The sequence below is a fragment of the Phyllobates terribilis genome, unplaced genomic scaffold (genome assembly GCF_046119375.1).
Source record: "Phyllobates terribilis strain yellow unplaced genomic scaffold, ASM4611937v1 Scaffold_1__5_contigs__length_1240528914, whole genome shotgun sequence".
Classification (NCBI taxonomy): domain Eukaryota; kingdom Metazoa; phylum Chordata; class Amphibia; order Anura; family Dendrobatidae; genus Phyllobates; species Phyllobates terribilis.
This window is the reverse complement of record NW_027362761.1, coordinates 498,195,970-498,221,392: the sequence shown is the minus strand read 5'-3', so window position 1 is coordinate 498,221,392 and position 25,423 is coordinate 498,195,970. Positions and strand designations below refer to the sequence as shown.

General features: G+C 46.0%; 1 protein-coding gene across 1 annotated transcript in view; it reads right to left on the bottom strand.

Moving 5' to 3' along the window:
• JMY (junction mediating and regulatory protein, p53 cofactor) overlaps positions 1 to 25,423 on the bottom strand; it is a 65,665-nt gene that overhangs the window by 28,490 nt on the left and 11,752 nt on the right. The window contains exon 2 of the mRNA XM_073680180.1: positions 13,108 to 13,281. Coding sequence (XP_073536281.1) covers positions 13,108 to 13,281 — 174 coding nt within the window. The remainder of the gene's footprint in view (positions 1 to 13,107; positions 13,282 to 25,423) is intronic.

The window sequence follows — 25,423 nt, the reverse complement described above, 5'->3', positions numbered from 1 at the left end:
ATGGCAAGAGGTAAGTACCTCCCTCTATACACTCCCTCTACATTACAAACATAATTAGAAGGGATTACAAAAAAAAATGCTGAAACATCTTTAAAAACACCAAGCACCATAAAAAACTGAAATCAGCAGCTAACCAGTATATAGAAGTCTAGTGTGATGAAGTCAGAGGCATTGGATCCACAGACTATCCATCCACTCCCATGCTCCAACGGACATTACCAGCTGCGCACACAATGCTCACACATTTGCAAATCGAATCTATCTTTAACCTTCAATATTTGCATGAACATGAACATGCTTACCATAGACCTAGACAAGACAATCATAAAACATAAAGCCTTAACATGAATAGAACAGTGTACAGCAGGACGTCATAAGGGAAAGGCATCACAAGACACATGAAAGAAGAGGAAGAAAAAGGAAACAGAAAATTACAGATCTATAAATGTGGTAGAAACAAACATTTCATCTCACAGACTGAACAGCAGAATAAATACTTTGTGCTTCAAACTTTGCTGCATGTTGCCAAATGTGCGTGGTAATTCATGTGAAGAAGGGATGGGCAGAGGCAGGCAGGCGGAGGTGATGGGCAGAGGCAGGCGGGCAGAGGTGATGGGCAGAGGCAAGCGGGCGGAGGTGATGGGCAGAGGCAGGCGAGCGGAGGTGATGGGCAGAGGCAGGCGGGCGGAGGTGATGGGCAGAGGCAGGCGGGCGGAGGTGATGGGCAGAGGCTGGCAGGCAGAGGTGATGGGCAGGGGCTGGCAGGCGGAGGTGATGGGCAGAGGCTGGCAGGCGGAGGTGATGGGCAGAGGCTGGCAGGCGGAGGTGATGGGCAGAGGCTGGCAGGCGGAGATGATGGGCAGAAGCTGGCAGGCGGAGGTGATGGGCAGAGGCGACTGGCAGCTCCCTAGTTGGTCACCACTACTTACATTAATCTAGTCGTCCAGACGAGTGTAAGCAAACTAGTCTGTTCATAGTCCTGAAAAAATCCCGACGTTTTTACATTCATATTGAGTTCCGCGTGTCTGTTTTTCATATCCGTATGTCCGTCTCTTATGCCGGTGTGCCATCCGTGCGTCCGTCTCTTATGCCGGTGTGCCATCCGTGCGTCCGTCTCTTATGCCGGTGTGCCATCCGTGCGTCCGTCTCTTATGCCGGTGTGCCATCCGTGCGTCCGTCTCTTATGCCGGTGTGCCATCCGTGCGTCCGTCTCTTATGCCGGTGTGCCATCCGTGCGTCCGTCTCTTATGCCGGTGTGCCATCCGTGCGTCCATCTCTTATGCCGGTGTGCCATCCGTGCGTCCGTCTCTTATGCCGGTGTGCCATCCGTGCGTCCGTCTCTTATGCCGGTGTGCCATCCGTGCGTCCGTCTCTTATGCCGGTGTGCCATCCGTGCGTCCGTCTCTTATGCCGGTGTGCCATCCATGCGTCCGTCTCTTATGCCGGTGTGCCATCCATGTGTCCATCTATTATGCCGGTGTGAAATCTGTATGTCCGTCTCTTATGCCAGTGTGCCATATGTGTGTCCATTTTGTCCATGCGTGTGGAATCCGGTTTTTAAATTAACAATTTAATAAATAGGGTCAAACACAGTTTCCCATCTTGATAATTGTATTGTATTGACTTCTGAATCCTTACAGCGCTAGCATTGCATACTGTTAGACTGTTAGGATTCTTCAATTTTGACGGTGAGAGCTGGCGGACACGTGACCACAAGTAAAGTAAGCGATCTGCATACTTCCAGCCACATTCCAACTAGACGTGCTCAGCCTCGCTTAATTCCTGTATTGAGTGAGGCAGAGTACGTCTAGTCAACACGTGACTTTATGCATGCAAATTGCATACTTGAGGTGACATGACCACCCACTCAGAGAATCCTGACAGCGTGTGTTGCACGCTCAGTAAGGATTCAGAAGTCTGCAGGCACATAGTGACTGCAGACTATCATTCCAACCCTGGACAACCCTTTTAATTGCAGCTGTCAGTGACTGACAGCTATATTTTAGAAGCTAAACACCAGCCCTGGAGCTAGCTCTGATCGCTACTAGCTGTCCAACACAGCCAGCAACTGCCCTGTGTGGAGTAGGCTCAGCCTCTAGGCCTACTCCATTCACCCCAACCTGCTCCATGGCAGATATATACATCATGTAGTGTGAAGTTCACTTTATACATGTCCAATTAAAGGGAATCTATCACCAGTTTTTTGCCACCTAATCTGAGAGCAGCATAATGCAGGGACAGAGACCCCGACTCCAGCAATGTGTCACTTACTGGGCTGCTTACTGTAGTATTGATAGTTGATACTTAATGGAGTTATACAGAGCTCAGCATTTAGAGAACATCTAGATTTGCAACAGATAAAAGAGTGATTTTATCAATATGACAGCCAGTTACATCACTGGAATCAGGGTCTCTACCCCTACATCAGGGGTGGAGAACTTCAGGCCCGAGATAAACGGCCCTTGATGACCTTTTATCTGGTCTCCAAGCAGATTTCTGGGGACTGCAGTGCTTGGGCTGGCAGCTGTATCTTGACGGCTCCCAGCCCATTAATTTCTTCTTGCACACAGCAGTCACTACTGAACGTTGAGGCGCATGCAATGAAAGATTACGTCCTGACACCAGTGCCAGCGTCTGGAAGTATTTTGTGTGTTAGCGCTCAATCTGTTTGGCCCCTGAAGAATGGTATAAATATCCAAATGGCCTTTGGCAGGAAAAAAAAAAAAAAGATTCCCCGCCCCTGCTCTACATCATGCTGCACTCCGATGGGGCAGCAAAAACCTGCTGACAGATTCCCTTCAAAGACAGCATTGCACAGCTGAAGGTGCATGCTACTAGTAGCCCAAATGACACAAGAAAAGTTTCCTATTAGGCGCGGACAGAATACATGGGACACAGGTTCAATGAGCATCCAATATATTTATTAAAAAAAAGTACAGGGTGCTCTCTCTCTTTCTGGGGCGGTGGGAATGATCTCCACATGAATACACCAGTGTGTGTAGTGTTTTCTATCAGTGCTCCTAGTAGCCAAACGGCACAATGTATTTTTGAGCCTTTACAGCTATTAATAACACGATCTTACAAAGAGCAACATATTAAAGGGAATCTGTCACCAGGTTTTTGCCATGGAATGTGAGAGCCGCATGACGTAGAGACAGAGACCCTGATTCCAGCAATGTGTCCTTTACTGGGCTGCTTGGTGCAGTTCTGACAAAATACCTGAATTCTCAGCTGTAAATCTAGCAGAGCTCATATTGATGGAGCGGTGTATATCGCCACCCACACTCCTGATTGGCTGCTTCCTGTGTAAACTGTATGTTGTCAGCAAGCTGCCAATCAGTGGTGGGGGCAGGGTTACACAAATTAGCCCGACACATGACACCTAGTACTGCAGTGATAATCTCCTGCTGATAAAACAATGATTGTATTGAAACTACAGCAAACTGATACTGCCCCTACATTATGCTATAATAATAATCATCATCATCTTTTTATGTATACAGCGCCAACATATTCCGCAGCGCTTTACAATTCAGACAGTTTTACAGTCATCATCATCCCTGTCCCCACTGGGGCTCACAATCTACATTCCCTATCAGTATGTCTGTGGAGTGTGGGAGGAAACCGAAGAACTCAGAGGAAACCCACGCAAACACGGGGAGAACATACAAACTCCTTGCAGATGTTGTCCTTGGTGGGAATTGAACCTAGGACCCCAGTGCTGCAAGGCTGCTATGCTAACCACTGAGCCACCGTGCTATCAGATTAAATAGCATCAATTTGCTAACAGATCCCCTTTAAGCCTAATCTTCTGCGTCCAAACCACTGTTGATAATACAAGTCAAGACTCTGAACTCCATGTGCCATCCAAGAAGCCCCCAATAATGTAACAGCACTCAATAATATAAAGCCATGAAGGGGGAAACACAATAATATTAGCTACTGCTAGATGCTGTCCATCACAGAAAACCACTGAAGTCAAAGCATCAGGCAGGTCCGGCAGCGCTGAAGGTTTTCCATTCTGCATATCTGATTTACGTAGGGTTCACATCATTTTGTGTATATTGTGCAAATGCATACACATATTTTGTCTCAATCTATAAATTTCCATCAATTATAAAACAGATTAATACATAGATGTCAGTGTTGTGGTCAGGCAATTTATTCTCCATTATTTGATGAAAAGGAGAAGATATAAATAAGGGAATGTTTCCACTTCACATAATGTCCAGATCGGAAACTTAGACATATATAAATGTACAGATCTCCTAAAAGTCATAAGGAAAGGACCTAAACTACCACTAAACCTACAGTACTCCAGCTAGAAGTGCACTTTGTAAAAAGAACGCCATCATTTGCTATGTTATATGACAGATGAGAGGGGCCGCTACGGATGGGAGGATGGGATCCATACAAAGCCTGAGAAACAGGGGTCCTGCTCCACCCCGAGAGAATTGGACAGGTGTCCAGTCAGTAGGAGTCAGTGCAGGTACTAACAATTCAGAGGGTGCCAGGGTCACGTTCAGAGCTCAATATTAGCTGTGAGGCACAAAGCTCTACCATTAGCTTGTGAAAAAAAGCAGCAAGACGTGTCAATTTTCCTGCCAGCTATGCAAATGTCATGGATAGGTCTCACTGGGATTTAGAAGGAAAAAAAAAAGCAACAAAAAAAAAAAAAAAAAAAAAGCACACTGGTCTGCAGGAATTATTAGTACTTCCTTCACCATTATATTGTCAGGCTGCCTCAGTAATATAGTGGGAACTGGACCTTAGGGAACGCAAAGGCAAGTAATATTACATAGTGCTGAATCTCTGCAGAATTGCACACAAAGGGAATCTGTCACCAGGTTTTTGCTACCCCATCTGAGCGCAGCCTGATATAGGGGCAGAGACCCCGATTCCAGAGATGTGTCACTTACTGGGCTGCTTGGAATAGTTTTGATAAAATCACTTTTCTTATCTGCTGCAGATCTAGCAGTTCTCTGAATGCTGAGCTCAGTATAACCCCACCCACACCACTGATTGGCAGCTTTCTGTGTACACAGTGCATAGGCAGAAAGCTTCCAATCAGTGGTAGGGGCGGGGTTACACAGAGCTCATGCGTATGGAAGACTACCTGACAGCAGGTTTGCCAAGTCCTCTAGTGATAATTTCCTACAGATAAAAAGTGATTTGATCAAAACTACAACAAGCATCCCAGTAAGTGACACATCGCTGGAGTAAGGGTCTCTGTCTCTACACCATACTGCTCTCAGATCAGGTGGCAAAGATTTGGTGACCCCTCTCCTTTAGAGGGGTTGTTTATAAAATGGACACCCCCTTCTTATTATTCCCCAGTGTAAAATAAAAATATATTGCCCACACCAGCCTTTCCAGAGTTGTCGACGTCAGGGTCTCTAGGGGCACGCGTGACATGGTTATTCCATACAAAACCCCAAGTGCAGACATCGCTTAAGGTTTTCTTTTTTTATTTTACAAGGGGGGCTACCTCACTTAAGGGGTTGTCTTAGTGGACAACACCTTTAAAAGGAAACTTCTTTTCAGAAGAGTGATTGAAAATAGCCTTTGCTTCATTCATCTCCTCCTGCCAAAATAGAGAAAGTGGGCATAGTAATCCCAGAACAATTCAGCAGAGTGCAGTACAACGGTACCCACGCTATAGTCAGGGAAAATGAAGGAAACCTACATAGTTGATAAGTGTGAGTGCCCCTTATATGAGCTCTGTCTGCCCACCACCAAGGAGGGTCCTGCTGAGCTCATCAATCTCGGCTGTGAGAAAGCTTTAGCATACATACTAAGTTACAGCAGTATACATATTTGTGATGCTGTCTGTGGAGTTCGGGGTTTACCACTGTAAATGATAGACACTTTTCTATTTTCCCATATATTTTATTTTTAGTTTATCATTAAAAAATGGGAACTAGCAAATTGCTTGCACATAAAATGCTTACTCACAATCTTCCCTTAGTTACATCATTACATCACGCCCTCCTTCATTACAGGAAGTTGAGTCATTGATCACCGGTCTCCCATCCAGTAGATGGGAGACCTGACCAGTAGACAGGAAGTCAGTCTCTAACCTCCTGTGAACTACGAGTAGACAGGAAGTCAGTCTCTAACCTCCTGTGAACTACGAGTAGACAGGAAGTCAGTCTCTAACCTCCTGTGAACTACGAGTAGACAGGAAGTCAGTCTCTAACCTCCTGTGAACTACGAGTAGACAGGAAGTCAGTCTCTAACCTCCTGTGAACTACGAGTAGACAGGAAGTCAGTCTCTAACCTCCTGTGAACTACGAGTAGACAGGAAGTCAGTCTCTAACCTCCTGTGAACTACGAGTAGACAGGAAGTCAGTCTCTAACCTCCTGTGAACTACAGGATGACATCATCACCTATCAGATCCCTCCTGGCAGCTCTCAGACTCCTCCCCTCCACCAAGCTCCACCCTCCTCATTCCTCTGCATTTCTTACCAATGAGCTAAAGATATGGATGAAGACACTGTATAAATAAAAAGCTGTCTCTGCTGCCAATTGCTAACATTTATATAGCAGCTTTCACTGTTCAAGAAGATAAACTTTATTCTGCATTATGATTGATTCTACGGAAAATAAGACCGTATCTTTTAGCTTTATAAATGTGACACGATAATTTATATGTATGTAGGTACTTTATATAAAAGAGCAGTGCTATAGTAAGGGAGACTCTGCTGTATACATCGCATAGGAGGAGACACTGAGGCTGCTGTATACATCACATAGAAGACACTGAGGCTGCTGTATACATCACATAGAAGGCACTGAGGCTGCTGAATACATCACATAGAAGACACTGAGGCTGCTGTATACATCACATAGAAGACACTGAGGCTGCTGTATACATCACATAGGAGGAGACACTGAGGCTGCTGTATACATCGCATAGGAGGAGACACTGAGGCTGCTGTATACATCACATAGAAGACACTGAGGCTGCTATATACATCACATAGAAGACACTGAGGCTGCTGTATACATCACATAGAAGACACTGAGGCTGCGGTATACATCACATAGAAGACACTGAGGCTGCTGTATACATCACATAGAAGACACAGAGGCTGCTGTATACATCACATAAAAGACAGACTGCTATATGCATCATACTGGAGACACAGATTGCTGTGTACATCACATAGGAGACACTGAGGCTGCTCTATACATCACATAGGAGAAACAAAGGCTGCTGTATACATCACATAGCAGACACAGGGTGCTGAATAAATCACAAAGGAGATACTGAGGCGGCAGTATACATCATATAGGAGATACCGAGGCTGATGTATAGAGCAGTAAGTGTCTACTTTGTGATGCATACATCACAGGACACAAAGACTGTGCAGTTTTTTTGCATAGGTCACAAATATCAGATCAGTAGGGGTTAGGGCTCTGACACCTGGTAGCAGGTGAATGTTCATGTATAGAGCAAAATCCCACAGCTATGTAAAACGGTTTTGTGGACTCTGCTGGGTAATGCAGATCAATTCATAGTCAAATGAATAGGAGCAGATCTGCACTATTCGAGAGCAGCCACTAAACAGAGCGACAAAGCAGTGGTAACAAAGAAAAACAACAACTACCCCGATTTTGCATCTACTGTGGGCTGTACAGAGTTCAGTGGTAAAGTAAAAGATGGCTATGTGATAAAACCTTAATTTTGGAATACCACTTTAAGGAACATGAAACGATGATCCGACTGCATTGCGTCTATTATATCTTTTGCACGGAGGTTTCTTTCTGATACGCGTATTTCTATAATGACATAGTTGTTTGTCTGCTTTCTTCTCCAAAGATGTAAAAGAATTTTAATTGAATATGCTATTCTGAAATCAAGCCCACGTTGTCAACTTCCATCGAAAGGAAAGGAGACATCAAAGGCTATAACTACTTGACACAACTGGGACAATCTAAGCAAGACCCATATTTCTTATATAATGAGATCACAATATGTATCTAAAGGGAAAAGACAAAAAGTTACGGATAGACAAGAAGTAAACAAAATCATTCTTGGTTTGTTAGTCTCCAGAAACATCACTGTTATCAGATACAACCGGATAATGGAAAGCTACGGCAATTATTTTTTTCAAAATAATTTGTGCTGTTTTCTCCTCCCCCATGTCACTAGGTATACTGATGATGGCGGGTCTCTAATCAGACACAACCCCATTCAGCATGCAGGTCCTGAACCAGAGTCCTGTTCCTCTGTCTGAGAAAGAGGAGGCCAGCTGGATTGTATGCATAGGGAGCAGTTAAGGAGAGTGAATGGTCACTGCTCCCCACGCACACAGTCCCGGCGTGGGGAGCAGTGACTATTCCGGCACAGCATCTCACAGGGTGAGGGCGCATGGCAGTTACGCCATGTGTGGCTCACAGTGAGATCCCTGTCGGCAGCAGAGCAGGACGCAGCGCTGGAGGAGAGAGGAGGTGAGTATAATTGTTTATTTTTTTGTGTGCAGCTAGACGGGGATCAGGAGGTGCCAAGCATACCAGGATGGAGGGGTGCCAAGCATACCAGGAAGAGGAATAAGGGGTGTCATACATACCAAGAAGAGGGGTGCCAAGCATACCAGGAAGAGGGATGAGGGGGGCCATACATACCAAGAAGAGGGGTGCCAAGCATACCAGGAAGAGGAATAAGGGATGCCATACATACCAGGAAGAGGGGTGCCAAGCATACCAGGAAGAGGGATGAGGGGGGCCATACATACCAAGAAGAGGGGTGCCAAGCATACCAGGAAGAGGAATAAGGGGTGCCATACATACCAGGAAGAGGGGTGCCAAGCATACCAGGAAGAGGGATGAAGGGTCCCATACATATCAGGAAGAGGGATGAGGGGAGCCATACATACCAGGAAGAGGGATGATGGGTGCCATACATACCAGGAAGAGGGATGATGGGTGCCATACATACCAGGATGAGGGATGAAGGGTGCTATACATACCAGGATAGGGATGAGGGGTGCCATGCATATCAGCATTTCAGGATTGGGATGAGGGCCATGTATAACAGGATGGAGGGGACCATATATACCAGGATGGGGGATATTAATAGAATTGGGGGACATTATCCCTATAACAGTGTCAGCAGCAGACCCCCTCCCCCTTAACAGCACATCATGAGCACATTTTTTGCTTACATTTTTTTTTCCTCCTCTAAAACCTAGGTGCATATTATGGTCTGGTGCGTCTTGTAGTTCGAAAAATACGTTACTTCATTTTCTGGAACAATTTCAAGGGTGCCAACACTTTCGGCCATGACTAATACAAATGAACATTAAAAGCACACTTAAAGGAAATCTGTCAACAGGCTTTTGCTACCCCATCTGAGAGCAGCATGATGTAGGGGCAGAGACCCTGATTTCAGTGATATATCACTTACTAAACTGCTTTCTGCAGTTTTGAGTTCTATCAGGTCTCTGAATGCTGAGTACTGTATAACCCCACCGACATCACTGATTGGCAACTTTCTGTGTACACTGTGCATAGGCAAAAAGCTGCTAATCAGTGGTGTGGGCGAGGTTATACAGAGTTCAGCTGACTCTTGAGTACCAGGATAGGGAATTAATGGGAACCTGTCACCAGGAAAATGCAGTCTAAGCTGCTGGCAGCATGTTATATAGATCAGGAGGAGCAGAGTAGATTGATATATAGTTCTGTGAGAAAAGACTCAGTATAACCTGCGCATTAATCATTTAATCCTTTGCTCTTTCTGGGATTTTCTGTCCAGCTATCTCTCCATTCACAATGGAATAAAGAAAGCTGTCAGCTAGTGATGGGTCTGCCCACTGGACCAAAAATCAGAGCGTGGAGGTATAAATGATTAAAACAAGTTATACCGAATCTTTTCTCACAAAACTATATATTAATCTGCTCAGCTCCTCCTGCTCTAAACATGCTGCCAGCAGTCCTGGTGACAGGTTCCCATTAATGTTGGGAAGGTGCACTGGACAATGGGAAAGTGAGGAACCCAAGAAAAGTCATGGCTGGAAACAGTAATCACAGTGTATTATGTCCTACAGTAAAATGTGCCAAAAATCATCGAAAAGCATGCGACTCGTTCAGCCATCGTGTATAAGAAATATGCTTCAATTAGTGGCAAAATTCAGATGAATTTGTAGCGACATGCTGATCCCACGCACCCTCTCGCTAACCTCCACCAACTTTCTGACAAGTAAAAATGGCAAAAAGTTGCACAACTATGAATTTCACATACATTTTATGGCATTGCAAACAGTTTTACACTGGACATCTGCTGCAAACTGATGAATTTGCCCCAGTATCCGGTCAATTGGTGCCAAGTAGATCTCCACCTCTCCAAGACCGCGTAGCCCTGAGCTAGAATAATACATCTCATCAGGCTTCCTCCATAGTAACGATTCTGCGCTGATCGCACAGGGTTTTTAGCCAGCTGTTATTACCCAATCACTTGTCCTCTTAGGGCAGGTACACACTGCCATATTTCACATCCGAGGATCGCATGGTAAACTTTGTACTGGCCGGCACATCTCCTGACCTGAGCTTGACAGCTGCATAGAATTCCATCACGCTGTCATGCTCAGGTCAGGAGAGGTGCCGGCCAGTCTGTTCAGTGTGATGCGATCCACGAGTTATAAGGCCGTGTGTCCCTGCCCTTAAGCTTCTATACATTATTTCCAGATTACTTTTTAAAGGGAATCTGTGACCCCCCCTGGGAGATATGAGACCTCTAATATGGGCATACAGGTTATAGAAATGTAAATCTATACATACCTGAATGGCCAATAGTAGAGGTCTGCTTGCAGAGAAATCTGTTTTTATAAAATCTGTTTTCACATGCTTGCCGTCTGGGGGATGCCAAGAAATCCCTGCCTATCTGATTAGGAAGTCAAGAAATCCCTACCTATCAGTTTATTTAGCATATTCCCCCCTCCCCTGCTCGTCCCAGGGCCCTGTGACATGCACTCGTCTCACTCACTTCCCGCGCATGCGCACATTGCCGCTATCATCAGGAGCGCTTTTTTTTTCCTCCAGGCCCAGGTTTTCTCTGCAGTATTCTAGTGCGCAGGCGCCGGGGAGTCACTGTGACTTCTGCTCCAGTGACTCCCCGGCGCCTGCGCACTAGAATACTGCAGAGAAAACCTGGGCCTGGAGGAAAAAAAAAGCGCTCCTGATGATAGCCGCAATGTGCGCATGCGCGGGAAGTGAGTGAGACGAGTGAATGTCACAGGGCCCTGGGACGAGCAGGGGAGGGGGGAATATGCTAAATAAACTGATAGGCCGGGATTTCTTGGCGTCCCCCAGACGGCAAGCATGTGAAAACAGATTTCATAAAAACAGATTTCTCTGCAAGCAGACCTCTACTATGGGCCATGCAGGTATGTATAGATTTACTTTTCTATACCCTGTATGGCCATAGTAGAGGTCTCATATCTCCCAGGGGGTGACAGATTCCCTTTAAGCCAACGAAGATAATTTTTAGAACATCCATTAGAGAATATCAGTAGTATTGGAGTATGTTTTTTTTAATGTATCTTTTGTTATAATTTGTAAAGTTATTATTAAAGGGATCCTGTCGCCACCAGAAACTCGACCTAATCTACTTAAAACAATCCTAAAAGGACTTAGCCCCGATAAAATGCATAAGTGCAATATAATTGTTTTTTTGTACAATGAAAAAAAGGAAAAGTTTTATTGTGTATGCCCTGCATGTTCCGCACTGACACTGCAGGAGCAGAGTTCACACAGTGTCATGTGGGGGCGCTCTCATCCCTCTCTCCTGTCTGCGGAGCTCGCTTGCACACAGGATCCCACAGTAGTGACCAGTCAATGCAGGCAGGAGTTGGATATGTACACACCTGCACAGACTTGGTTTATGCGTGGCGGTTTGACACCTATAGTGTCAGTGCAGTGGGGGATTCAATTCAGGCAGCATTTGCCCTGGGCAACCGAAAACTGTCAATCAAGCTAAGGGGAGGTGAGCATCATCTCGACTGAGTGGGTAGAACGATGCAGAGCCCCTGGCCATGCCACGTATGCACCGAGGAGCCCTTTAATGCATATACTATATAATTGTTCTCTGAGCAATTAAAGAAAGGAAATCCATACTGCACGTATGAGTATTATAGGGGGCCAAGTCCCTTACAGGACTGTATAAGTAGTTTAAATCAGGTTTTAAGGGTGACAGACTCCATTTAAGTGTTTTTATCATTTATGTAAGGAGATTCAACGTTTTCAATAATAATAGTTGCTCGCTTGTCAGGGATATTAACAAAAAAACTTTCAGGAAAGCATCACATGAGGTTAGCTGCTTATCATGGAGTGGGGGGGCTGGGACCAAATTCACAGGTCAATTCCATCAGTCTGGACAGCGGTGGATAGCTCCACTTTATTATATATGTGTGGACTTATGCAGCAATCTATAGAAGCCACATTGTTTAAGGGAGTTGTCCAGATTTGGTATGAAAGTCTGCACTCTATGTAACAGGAGACTTCGGAGTCCACACAGCGCATACTGTCAGGCCTCTATGGTGCCAATGGTCACATGACCGACTAGACGTACATACAGTCACATGCCAACTAGACTTGCTTGGCCTGGCTCAGTTCACTTGTATTTGATGAGGCCGCGCACTTCAAGTCAGAGTGTTGCAGAAATTATGTGAATATATAAAAACACAAAGCGCATTAGGGTCTTACCCAAGTAATATAGTGAGGGTGTAATAGAATTTTGCTCACCTGATGGGGTTGTGTATGACACAACCATTAATGGGAAGATGTCAGCTGCTGCAATATCCATGAGTGTTTTGGGAGAGATGCAAAAGGTAGGGTGGATTTTGATTTGCACTGCTGATTTACAACACGTTGACAAATAAACCATTTACCTTGAGATCCTTATTGTTGGATTGCATTGTAAATCAGCAGTGCAGATCAAAATCCACCCTACCTTGGGATCTCTCCCAAAACACTCGTGGATATTTTTTCACATAATTTCAGCAACACTCCTACAACTCTACAGATTTTCATTCCTCACTTGGATAAGCCCTTTAAGTCTTTTAAAATTTGTTAGAAAAAAAAATCCAAGAACACACAAGAATTACCTTAATCTGCTGCCTCCTTAACATTGCAAGCTCCCTCATATCTCGAAAGGGCTGTAACAAGTACTGATAGAATTCTGTAGTGGCTTCTACAACACCATTGTAAGCTTCATCCTCCATCTGATACAGCTCCAGGAGATCAATCATGTTTTCTGTGGCTTTGTGTTTTTCCAAAAGCTATGAAAAGGGAAAAAAATAAATTTAGGGCAGAAGATAAAGACACATATTTTTCTGCTACAGACAGTTTCCTACATTGCTTTATTAAAAAGGCTGGTGCCCAGTTTTAAAAAATATAATTAAATACAGCATCATATATACAGCATAATTTCAGATTTGTCAAAATCAATATTCTTTGTAGCAAATGGCAACCAATCACACAATCACAGCTTTCATTTTTCCAAACCAGCTTTAGAAATAAAAACAGCACTATAAGCTACATTCCCACAATGAGTTTTTGGTGTGTTTTTTTCATTCTGTGTTTTTGTGGTGTCAAAAACAAAGTGTCTTACAATTCCAGCAAAGTGGATGGGATTTATAGGAGTCTCCCGCCCACTGTAATTCTTTTTAACGCTGCATAAATAACCTGCGGTGCGTGTTTCAAATCCACAACATGTCAATTTCTCTTGCCAGTACGCTGAGTTTTCTGTGTGGATATCCACAATAGACTTACATTAGATGCGGAAAATCTGCAGCAAAAAAAACGCACATGTTTTTAGTGCATTTCCACATCAGAAACACATAAAAAATGCACATAATCCACACCTAACTATATCAATAACTTTGTCAAAGCAAAAAAACAGGAAGTATCAGACACAAAGCAGCTTTATTAAACACACACCAAAAAACGCAGCGACAAAAAGGCAAAAAAATTAATGTTAAAAAAACGCAAGTAACCCAATTTAAATAATAGAGATAGACGCTGGGAAAGGAAGTTGTTTCTGCGCTCTCTGGAGTCACGACAAACCATTAGTATGGATAAAAATGTAAGATTATTGTCTACGCGTTTCAGAGTCCACCGACTCCTTCCTCAGGACAACCATACAGTGGTGGCCAAAAGTATTGACACCCCTGCAATTCTGTCAGATAATACTCAGTTTCTTCCTGAAAATGATTGCAATCACAAATTCTTTGGTCTTATTATCTTCATTTAATTTGCTTGCAAGGAAAAAACACAAAAGAGAATGAAGCAAAAATCAAATCATTGATCATTTCACACAAAACTCCATAAATGGGCCAGACAAAAGTATTGGCACCCCTGCAATTCTGTCAGATAATACTCAGTTTCTTCCTGAAAATGATTGCAATCACAAATTCTTTGGTATTATTATCTTCATTTAATTTGTCTTCAATGAAAAAACACAAAAAGAATTGTCCTAAAGCCAAATTGGATATAATTCCACAACAAACCTAAAAAAGGGGGTGGACAAAAGTATTGGCACTGTTTGAAAAATCATGTGATGCTTCTCGAATTCGTGTAATTAACAGCACCTGTAACTTACCTGTGGCACCTAACAGGTGTTGTCAATAACTAAATCACACTTGCAGCCAGTTAACATGGATTAAAGTTGACTCAACCTCTGTCCTGTGTCCTTGTGTGTACCACATTGAGCATGGAGAAAAGAAAGAAGACCAAAGAACTGTCTGAGGACTTGAGAAACCAAATTGTGAGGAAGCATGAGCAATCTCAAGGCTACAAGTCCTTCTCCAAAGACCTGAATGTTCCTGTGTCTTCCGTGCGCAGTGTCAAGAAGTTTAAAGCCCATGGCACTGTGGCTAACCTCCCTAGATGTGGACGGAAAAGAAAAATTGACGAGAGATTTCAACGCAAGATTGTGCGGATGGTGGATAAAGAACCTCGACTAACATCCAAACAAGTTCAAGCTGCCCTGCAGTCCGAGGGTACAACAGTGTCAACCCGTACTATCCGTCGACGTCTGAATGAAAAGGGAATGTATGGTAGGATACCCAGGAAGACCCCACTTCTTACCCCGAGACATAAAAAAGCCAGGCTGGAGTTTGCCAAAACTTACCTGAGAAAGCCTAAAACGTTTTGGAAGAATGTTCTCTGGTCAGATGAGACAAAAGTAGAGCTTTTTGGGAAAAAGCATCAACATAGAGTGTACAGGAAAAAAAAAAGAGGCATTGAAAGAAAAGAACACAGTCCCTACAGTCAAACATGGCAGAGGTTCCCTGATGTTTTGGGGTTACTTTGCTGCCTCTGGCACTGGACTGCTTGACCGTGTGCATGGCATTATGAAGTCTGAAGACTACCAACAAATTTTGCAGCAAAATGTAGGGCCCAGTGTGAGAAAGCTGGGTCTCCCAGCAGGACAATGACCCAAAACACACTTCCAAAAGCACTATAAAATGGTTTGAGAGAAAGCACTGGAGACTTCTAAGGTGGCCAGCAATGAGTCCAGACCTGAATCCCATAGAACACCTGTGGAGAGATCTCAAAATGGCATTTTGGAGAAGGCACCCTTCAAATATCAGGGACCTGGAGCAGTTTGCCAAAGAAGAATGGTCTACAATTCCAGCAGAGCATTGTAAGAAACTCATTGATGGTTACCGGAAGCGGTTGTTCGCAGTTATTTTGGCTAAAGGTTGTGCAACCAAGTATTTGGCTGAGGGTGCCAATACTTTTGTCTGGCCCATTTTTGGAGTTTTCTGTGAAATGATCAATGATTTGATTTTTGCTTCATTCTCTTTTGTGTTTTTTCCTTGCAAGCAAATTAAATGAAGATAATAAGACCAAAGAATTTGTGATTGCAATCATTTTCAGGAAGAAACTGAGTATTATCTGACAGAATTGCAGGGGTGCCAATACTTTTGATCACCACTGTACATAAAAGTTTGCCAATGATCATCTGTATGAGCCAGAGGAGGCATGGGAGAAGGTCATGTGGTCAGATGAAATGAAAATAGAACTGTTTCGTATCAACTTCACTAGCCGTGTTTGGAGGAAGAAGGATGAGTATAACCCCAAGAACACCGTCCCAACCGTGAAGCATGGTAGGGAAAACATCATACTCTGGGGGTACTTTTCAGCAAAGGAGCCAGGATAACTGCACCGTTTTGAAGGGAAGATGGATGGGGTTATATATCACGAGATTTTGGCCAACAACCTCCTTCCCTCAGTAAGCTCATTGAAGATGGGTTGTGGCTGGGTCCCTACTACACTGAAGCTCAGCTGCTACCCGACAGTGCTCTGCCTCTACTACACTAATGCTCAGCGGCTCCCTGAAGGTGCTCTGCCCCTACTACACTAATGCTCAGCGGCTCCCCGACAGTGCTCTGCCTCTACTACACTAATGCAAAGCGGCTCCCCGACAGTGCTCTGCCTCTACTACACTAATGCAAAGCGGCTCCCCGACAGTGCTCTGCCTCTACTACACTAATGCAAAGCGGCTCCCCGACAGTGCTCTGCCTCTACTACACTAATGCAAAGCGGCTCCCCGACAGTGCTCTGCCTCTACTACACTAATGCAAAGCGGCTCCCCGACAGTGCTCTGCCTCTACACTAATGCAAAGCGGCTCCCCGACAGTGCTCTGCCTCTACTACACTAATGCTCAGCGGCTCCCCGACAGTGCTCTGCCTCTACTACACTAATGCAAAGCGGCTCCCCGACAGTGCTCTGCCTCTACTACACTAATGCTCAGCGGCTCCCCGACAGTGCTCTGCCTCTACTACACTAATGCAAAGCGGCTCCCCGACAGTGCTCTGCCTCTACTACACTAATGCAAAGCGGCTCCCCGACAGTGCTCTGCCTCTACACTAATGCAAAGCGGCTCCCCGACAGTGCTCTGCCTCTACTACACTAATGCTCAGCGGCTCCCCGACAGTGCTCTGCCTCTACTACACTAATGCAAAGCGGCTCCCCGACAGTGGTCTGCCTCTACTACACTAATGCTCAGCGGCTCCCCGACAGTGCTCTGCCTCTACTACACTAATGCAAAGCGGCTCCCCGACAGTGCTCTGCCTCTACTACACTAATGCAAAGTGGCTCCCCGACAGTGCTCTGCCTGTACACTAATGCAAAGCGGCTCCCCGACAGTGCTCTGCCTCTACTACACTAATGATCAGCGGCTCCCCGACAGTGCTCTGCCTCTACTACACTAATGCAAAGCGGCTCCCCGACAGTGCTCTGCCTCTACTACACTAATGCAAAGTGGCTCCCCGACAGTGCTCTGCCTCTACTACACTAATGCAAAGCGGCTCCCCGACAGTGCTCTGCCTCTACACTAATGCAAAGCGGCTCCCCGACAGTGCTCTGCCTCTACTACACTAATGCAAAGCGGCTCCCCGACAGTGCTCTGCCTCTACTACACTAATGCAAAGCGGCTCCCCGACTGTGCTCTGCCTCTACTACACTAATGCTCAGCGGCTCCCTGAAGGTGCTCTGCCTCTACTACACTAATGCTCAGCGGCTCCCTGAAGGTGCTCTGCCCCTACTACACTAATGCTCAGCGGCTCCCTGAAGGTGCTCTGCCCCTACTACACTAATGCTCAGCGGCTCCCCGACAGTGCTCTGCCTCTACTACACTAATGCTCAGCGGCTCCCCGACAGTGGTCTGCCTCTACTACACTAATGCTCAGCGGCTCCCCGACAGTGCTCTGCCTCTACTACACTAATGCAAAGCGGCTCCCCGACAGTGCTCTGCCTCTACTACACTAATGCAAAGCGGCTCCCCGACAGTGCTCTGCCTCTACACTAATGCAAAGCGGCTCCCCGACAGTGCTCTGCCTCTACTACACTAATGCAAAGTGGCTCCCCGACAGTGCTCTGCCTCTACTACACTAATGCAAAGTGGCTCCCCGACAGTGCTCTGCCTCTACTACACTAATGCAAAGCGGCTCCCCGACAGTGCTCTGCCTCTACACTAATGCAAAGCGGCTCCCCGACAGTGCTCTGCCTCTACTACACTAATGCAAAGCGGCTCCCCGACTGTGCTCTGCCTCTACTACACTAATGCAAAGCGGCTCCCCGACAGTGCTCTGCCTTTACTACACTAATGCAAAGTGGCTCCCCGACAGTGCTCTGCCTCTACTACACTAATGCAAAGCGGCTCCCCGACAGTGCTCTGCCTCTACTACACTAATGCTCAGCGGCTCCCCGACAGTGCTCTGCCTCTACTACACCTCTACTACACTGATGCTCAGCTGCTCCCCTACAGTGATCTGCCTCTACTACACCTCTATTACATGGATGCTCAGCCTCTAATAACCGGCTGGCTCGGCTGCCGCCCCTGACAGTGCTCTGCCTCTACTACACAGTTGTTTTGGCAGTGCTTCTTCATTCACCCTCTCTAGAGCCATGCACAGTAATCAGAGCCGCACAGTAAAACTTACTAGTTTACTAATTTTTTAGTAAGTTAGTGTTCGCTGTGATTTTATAACAGATCTTTATCAGTGGAGTGGTTAATACTGATGCAACATGTGAGCAGTGTGCCAATACCGCTCCTCTATGCAGCATATCACAGATTTAATAGCAGGGTGCACACCCTGTTGATGAATCTAGCTTAGGCTAAAAACATTGGGTCAGACCTTTTACAAAACTTTTCTATGTAGAACAACTCTGAAGCCAGGCCAATTTTACTTGACTCGTATGCTGCAGAAAGCAGAGGAGGTATTTTATTAATACGATTCTCAGCTAGAACAGCATATTTTTCAATGCAGTTACAACAGATATCTGGCATGAATATATTCTTGAGGCTTCCCAGAATATATGCTCCCTTTCACACAGTACGTGAAACTGGCTGTTTGCAGTCACCACTAGGGGGAAATCAGTGCATGTGAATTTGTATAGCTACTATGCAAATTGCCTCTTCAGAGAAAAAGAGGACTTGTACTCTATAGCGCCACCTATTGGAAGCAGCAGTCCTACAAGTCACAATCAACCCTTTAACGAGTCGTGCAATATGACTTAGGATAAAAGCCAAATCAGAATCTCAATTTGCAGACACGGTGTTTCGGGCTGTTGGCCCTCGTCAGTGCAAAGTATGAGAACTGATTTGGCTAGTGAGAGGCTCTGGACTGAGGTCAAATAGGTGGTGCTATAGAGTACAAGTCCTCTTTTTCTCTGAAGAGGCAATTTGCATATTAAATTTCCCAGAGGAGCATTGCACGGCGAATAAGCCTCCTTACCTTGACATGCCAGAGTCGGTATGTCACTCTCCACAAGGAGAAACGTTACCCCTTATACCTACTATTAAACTGAATGGAAACTGTAAACATCACGATGCACTAAGCTCCCCCATTGGGGTCTTCAGAAAAATACAAGGGCTGTCAGAAAGTAGCTGTAGTTCAGCACCAGCTGAATACTCTAACTCACCAGCAGCCAGCGCCACAGCTCCCCTAACATCTTAGCACAAGACCTCAAGCCTCCAGCTTCCACCGGTCTCCTGATGCAGACAGCAGCGGTGTGCAAAAAAGTAACCCAACTATCATAACCTTGTCTGAACAGGGCTCTTCTGTACTGATTTAAAGTATATCCATCTACATTACAACCCACATACAATATTAAATAGATGTTTTAGCCCTCATGAGACTGCTGCACATAGGTACATAATGTCTGTGTAATTAAAAAGAGGCCAGCTATAGAGCGACAGAGCCCCTGAGTCCAAGTAATTCATTCTTCACCCACCCAGCCTGACATCTCAGCAGCAGCAAGGAGAGGGTCACTGAGGAGCTGTCAGATTAAGTAATGGAGAAACGAGTGTAAGGAGGACCTGTCACCAAGTCAAGTATCGCCAGAAGAGTTTTTTGTTTTTTTAAATAAAATGCTAGCCTCATCAGATCTGAGAGATCTCTATAATGTATACAGTTTGAAAGGTAAAATCTGGTCACACATCCACTCTAAGGCCACAGCCCCAATATCAGTATTTGATCAGTATTTTTTCTCAGGAGTGGGAGCCAAAATCAGGAGTGGAGCAATCAGAGAAAAGGTATAATAGAAACAAGTCACCAATTCTGCATTTATCACCCACTCCTGGTTTTGGCTCCCACTCCTGAGAAACAATACTGAACGAATACTGACCAAATACTGATAGTGGGGCTGTGGCCTAAGGCTATGTGCCCACGATGCAGAAATGAAGCAGAAAATTTCTGCATCTCCCTGGCAGAAAAAACGCATGCAGATTGTGCATGCGTTTTTCCTGCAGAATACATGCGGATTCACATGCATATCCACATGCGTTAACGCATGTGTTTCCGCATGCGGACTGACAAGCACTTTCCAGGCGATAGCATCACTTGGAAACTGCTTGACAACTAGGTCACACTATATAAATCCATGCAAATGGCATGGATTTATACAGTGTGACCGTAAAAATAAAAAAAATAAAGCTATACTTACCCCCGATCCCCCGCCGCGTGTGCTGTCGCGCTCGTCCTGGCTTCTTCCGGGTTGCCAGCATCTCGCGAGACAGGCTGCGGTCACATGACCACGACGTCATCTCAGGTCCTGGAAGGTAAGCGCTGCAGGGGCCGCCGGACAGGTGAATATAAACTTTTTTATTATTTTTTTTTTTTTACAGGTACAATGGTACCCAGGTCTGGATGAGAGTCTTCTCTCCTCCAGAACTGGGTACCATCCGCACATTGAACCGCATATTATCCGCTTGTACAAATGTACAGACACGGATTCTATGCGTCTATTATTATTATTATTATTATTATAGCGCCATTTATTCCATGGCGCTTTACATGTGAAAAAGGGGGTATAATACAAGAACAATTTCAATAATCTTGAACACAATGTGACAGCGACTGGTACAGGCGGAGCGAGGACCCTGCCCGCGAGGGCTCACAATCTACGAGGGATGGGTGAGGATACAGTAGGTGAGGGTAGAGCTGGTCGTGCAGCGGTATGGTGGAGCGGTGGTTACTGCAGGTTGTAGGCTTGTCGGAAGAGGTGGGTCTTCAGGTTCCTTTTGAAGGTTTCCACGGTAGGCGAGAGTCTGATACGTTGGAGTAGAGAGTTCCAGAGTAGGGCGGAAGCACGGGAGAAATCTTGTATACGGTTGTGGGAGGAGGAGATAAGAGGGGAGTAGAGCAGGAGATCTTGTGAGGATCGGAGGTTGCGTGCAGGTATGTAACGGGAGACTAGGTCGGAGATATATGGAGGAGACAGGTTGTGAATGGCTTTGTATGTCATGGTTAGGGTTTTGAACTGGAGTCTCTGAGCAATGGGGAGCCAGTGAAGAGATTGACAGAGAGGAGAGGCCGGGGAATAGCGGGGGGACAGGTTGATTAGTCGAGCAGCAGAGTTTATGATAGATTGGAGGGGTGCGAGAGTGTTAGAGGGGAGGCCACAGAGCAGGAGGTTGCAGTAGTCAAGGCGGGAGATGATGAGGGCGTGCACTAGTGTTTTTGCAGATTCATGGTTTAGGAATGTGCGGATCCGGGAGATATTTTTAAGTTGGAGTCGGCAGGAAGTGGAAAGGGCTTGGATATGTGGTTTGAAGGAGAGTTCAGAGTCCAGGGTTACCCCGAGGCAGCGAGCTTGAGGGACTGGGGAGAGTGGGCAGCCATTGACTATGATGGATAGGTCAGTTGGGAGGGTTGAATGAGATGGCGGAAAGATGATGAATTCTGTTTTGTCCATGTTAAGTTTTAGAAATCTAGCAGAGAAGAAGGATGAAATAGCAGACAGACATTGTGGGATTTTGGTTAATACGGAGGTGATATCGGGTCCAGAGAGGTAGATCTGTGTGTCATCAGCATAGAGGTGATAATGAAAGCCATGAGACTCTATGAGCTGTCCCAGGCCTAAGGTGTAGATGGAGAAGAGCAGGGGTCCTAGAACTGAACCTTGGTGGACACCGACAGATAGGGGGCGAGATGAAGAGGTGGTGTGTGAGTGGGAGACACTGAATGTCCGGTCTGTTAGGTATGAGGAGATCCAGGATAGGGCCAAGTCTGTGATGCCGAGAGATGAGAGAGTCTGTAGTAAGAGGGAATGGTCCACTGTGTCAAAGGCAGATGACAGGTCTAGGAGGAGGAGGACAGAGTAGTGTCGCTTAGATTTGGCGGTTAGTAGGTCGTTTGTGACTTTAGTCAGTGCAGTTTCAGTAGAATGGTGCGGTCGGAAACCAGATTGTAGGCGGTCAAAGAGGGAGCAGGAGGAGAGGTGGGAGGACAGTTCAGAATGGACATGTTGTTCCAGTAGTTTTGAGGCATAGGGGAGAAGTGATATGGGGCGATAGCTAGACACAGAGGATGGGTCAAGGGAGGGCTTTTTGAGGATGGGTGTGATTGAGGCATGTTTGAAACATGAGGGGAAGACACCAGTTGTTAGTGACAGGTTGAAGAGGTGGGCTAGGGCTGGGATGAAGATAGTGGTAAGGTTTGGGATGAGGTGGGACGGGATTGGGTCAAGTTTACAGGTGGTGAGGTGTGATTTGGAGAGTAAGGAGGAAAGTTGATCTTCAGAAATGGTGGAGAATGTAGTTTTGGAGGAGGAGGGTTGAGTAGGTGTGGGGAGGGGCTGTGGGGGCTTTAGGCAAAAGCTTTGTCTGATGGTGTCAATCTTCTGCTTGAAGAATGAGGCAAAGTCTTCGGCTGAAATAAGAGGAGAGGGAGGAGGCACTGGGGGACGGAGGAGAGAATTGAAGGTGTTGAATAGTTGTTTGGGGTTGTGGGACAGGGAGGATATGAGAGATGTGAAGTATGTTTGTTTTGCTGCAGTGAGTGTGGACTTGAAGGTAGTGAGGGACTGTTTGAATGCGATGAAGTGCTCATGGGAGTGGGACCTTTTCCATCTACGTTCAGCAGCCCTGGAGGCCCGTCGCAGTTCTTTAGTTAGGCTGGTGTGCCAGGGTTGTCTGTTGATTGTGCGAGTCTTGGTATGCATGAGGGGGGCGACCTAATCGAGAGCTGCAGCTGTTGTGGTGTTGTATAAAGTGGCAGCAGCATCTGCATCATGTAAGGAACTAATGTCTGTAAGAGGGAGGAGGGATTCAGAGAGAGAGTGTAGGTCAAGGTGTTTGAGATTTCTACGAGGGTATTCAAGTTTGTGGAGTGGGGATTGTTGCCCCGGGGAGGAGAGAGACGAGAATGTGAGTAGGTTGTGGTCAGAGAGAGGGAGAGGTGAGTTAGAGAGGTTAGATAGGGAACAGAGGCGGGTGAAGATGAGGTCCAGCGTGTGGCCGTCTTTGCGGGTGGGTGTGGAAGACCACTGGGTAAGACCAAAGGAGGAAGTGAGGGATAGAAGCTTAGAGGCAGCTGAGAGGGAAATATCAATGGGGATGTTAAAGTCGCCCATGAGGATAGTGGGGATGTCAACAGAGAGGAAATGAAGTAGCCAGGTGGTGAAGTGGTCAAAGAAAGTGGTGGCTGATCCTGGGGGGCGGTAGATGACAGCCAGTTGGAGGTTGGAGGGGGAGTAGATGCGCACACAGTGCACTTCAAAAGACGGGAGAGTAATTGCGGGCGGCAGTGGGATCTGGGTGAAGGAGCAGTTTTCTGAGAGGAGGAAACCTATTCCTCCACCGTGCTTGCCGTTGGGGTGGGGGGTATGGGAGAGGTGGAATCCGCCATACGAAAGTGCAGCAGGAGAGGTTGTGTCGGAGGGGGTGAGCCAGGTTTCAGTGATTCCGAGGAAGGAAAGCTTGTTAGTGATGAAGAGATCGTGAATGTAGGAAAGTTTATTGCAGACAGAGCGAGCGTTCCATAGAGCTCCTGTTAGTGGAACTGGGGAAGCGGGGGCTGGGCGGATGGGTGTAAGGTTAGAAGGGTTACGAGAGTTTGGGATAGATCGGGGGTAGGAGGTGGAAGTGAATGTAGGGATGTGGTGAGGAGGGCCAGGATTTGGAGAGATGTCGCCGGCAGTAAGGAGGAGCAGAGAAAGCGTTATTAGGTGGGAGCAGGAGAGGGCATGAGGTGGCTGTCTGTGTTTGGAGACAAAGGATTGTATGTTGTGGAATAGCTCTGAGGAAGAGGTGAGATGGGTGGGGAGAATGGAGGGAGAGATGAAGAGTTCCTTTCCAGGTGTAGGGATTAGGGGTGGTTGAAAGAAGTGAAGGATTAAGGGGGTGAGAGTGAAAACAAAAACAAACATTGTTTACGGTGACTTAGTATCCAGGTACCTTCAGTTCACTTCAGGTTCAATTCAGGATTAATTCAAATTTCAGACACTTCAGCTCATGGACACTTGAACCTGAGGGACACAGACTTCAGTCTGACACAGACTCCTAGTTCTCAATATATGGCCTACAGAATGCATTCAGCTGTGAACCAGAGGGGAGTGGTCTGTGCTCATCTTGATCAGCTGATTAAGGCTGAACCAGATGTAGGATACTCAAAGGTTCAGTAAACAAGGTCATAAATGAAAGTGGGGGGTGGGTAGTGTAACTTGGGTCACGTACCATTAGTATATAGTAGGAGCAGAGAGATATAGGGAAGGCTGCATGGAAATCAGGATGGAAAAGTTGGGTCACGTACCACGTCTCAATGCAAGTCAATGGCGGCGCTTCCGCAAAATTAATGAACATGCTGCGGATTTATGAGCGCTGCAGAAACTCTGCAGAAAAATCCGCAGCATGTGCATTGACATTGCGGAATGCCATTGGGGACCATGGGGGACGGATTACCATGCGTTTTTGATGCGTTTCCGCCGCGGAAACGCATCAAAAACGCATCGTGTGCACACAGCCTTAGGCTATGTGCCCACGATGCAGAAATGCTCTGGATTTTTCCTGAGCGTTTCTGCATCTCCCTGGCAGAAAAAACGCATGTGGATTGTACATGAAGATTGTACATGCGTTTCTCCTGCCAGGGACATGCGGATGTGAAACGTTCTTCACATGCATTTTCGCATGCAGGTTGTCAAGCGCTTTCCAAGAGATTTTAGCATCACTTGGAAAGTGCTTGTCAACTTGGTCACACTATATAAATCCATGCAGCCGGCATGGATTTATATAGTGTGACCGAAAGAATGGTAAAACATAAATATATACTCACCTTCTGATGGCCCCCGGTGTCCTTGTCTTGGCTTGCCAGTAGCTTGCGGTAGACTAAAGGACGTCGCATGACCCGTCACATGACTAAATGACGTCGGCAGGTCCATCAGAAGGTAAGTATAATGTATATTTTTTATTTCATTCTATTTTTTTTACAGGTACTATGGTACCCAGGTCCGGAGGAGAGTCTCGTCTCCAGACCCAGGTACCATCCGCACATTGAAAAGCATGTTATCTGCATGTACAGATGCAGTGATGCGGATTCCATGCGTTCCAATGCAAGTCAATGGTGGTGAAAACGCAGCGTTTCGGCAAAATAATTGGTAGTGCTGCGAATTTTTCCGCAATGATAACCAGC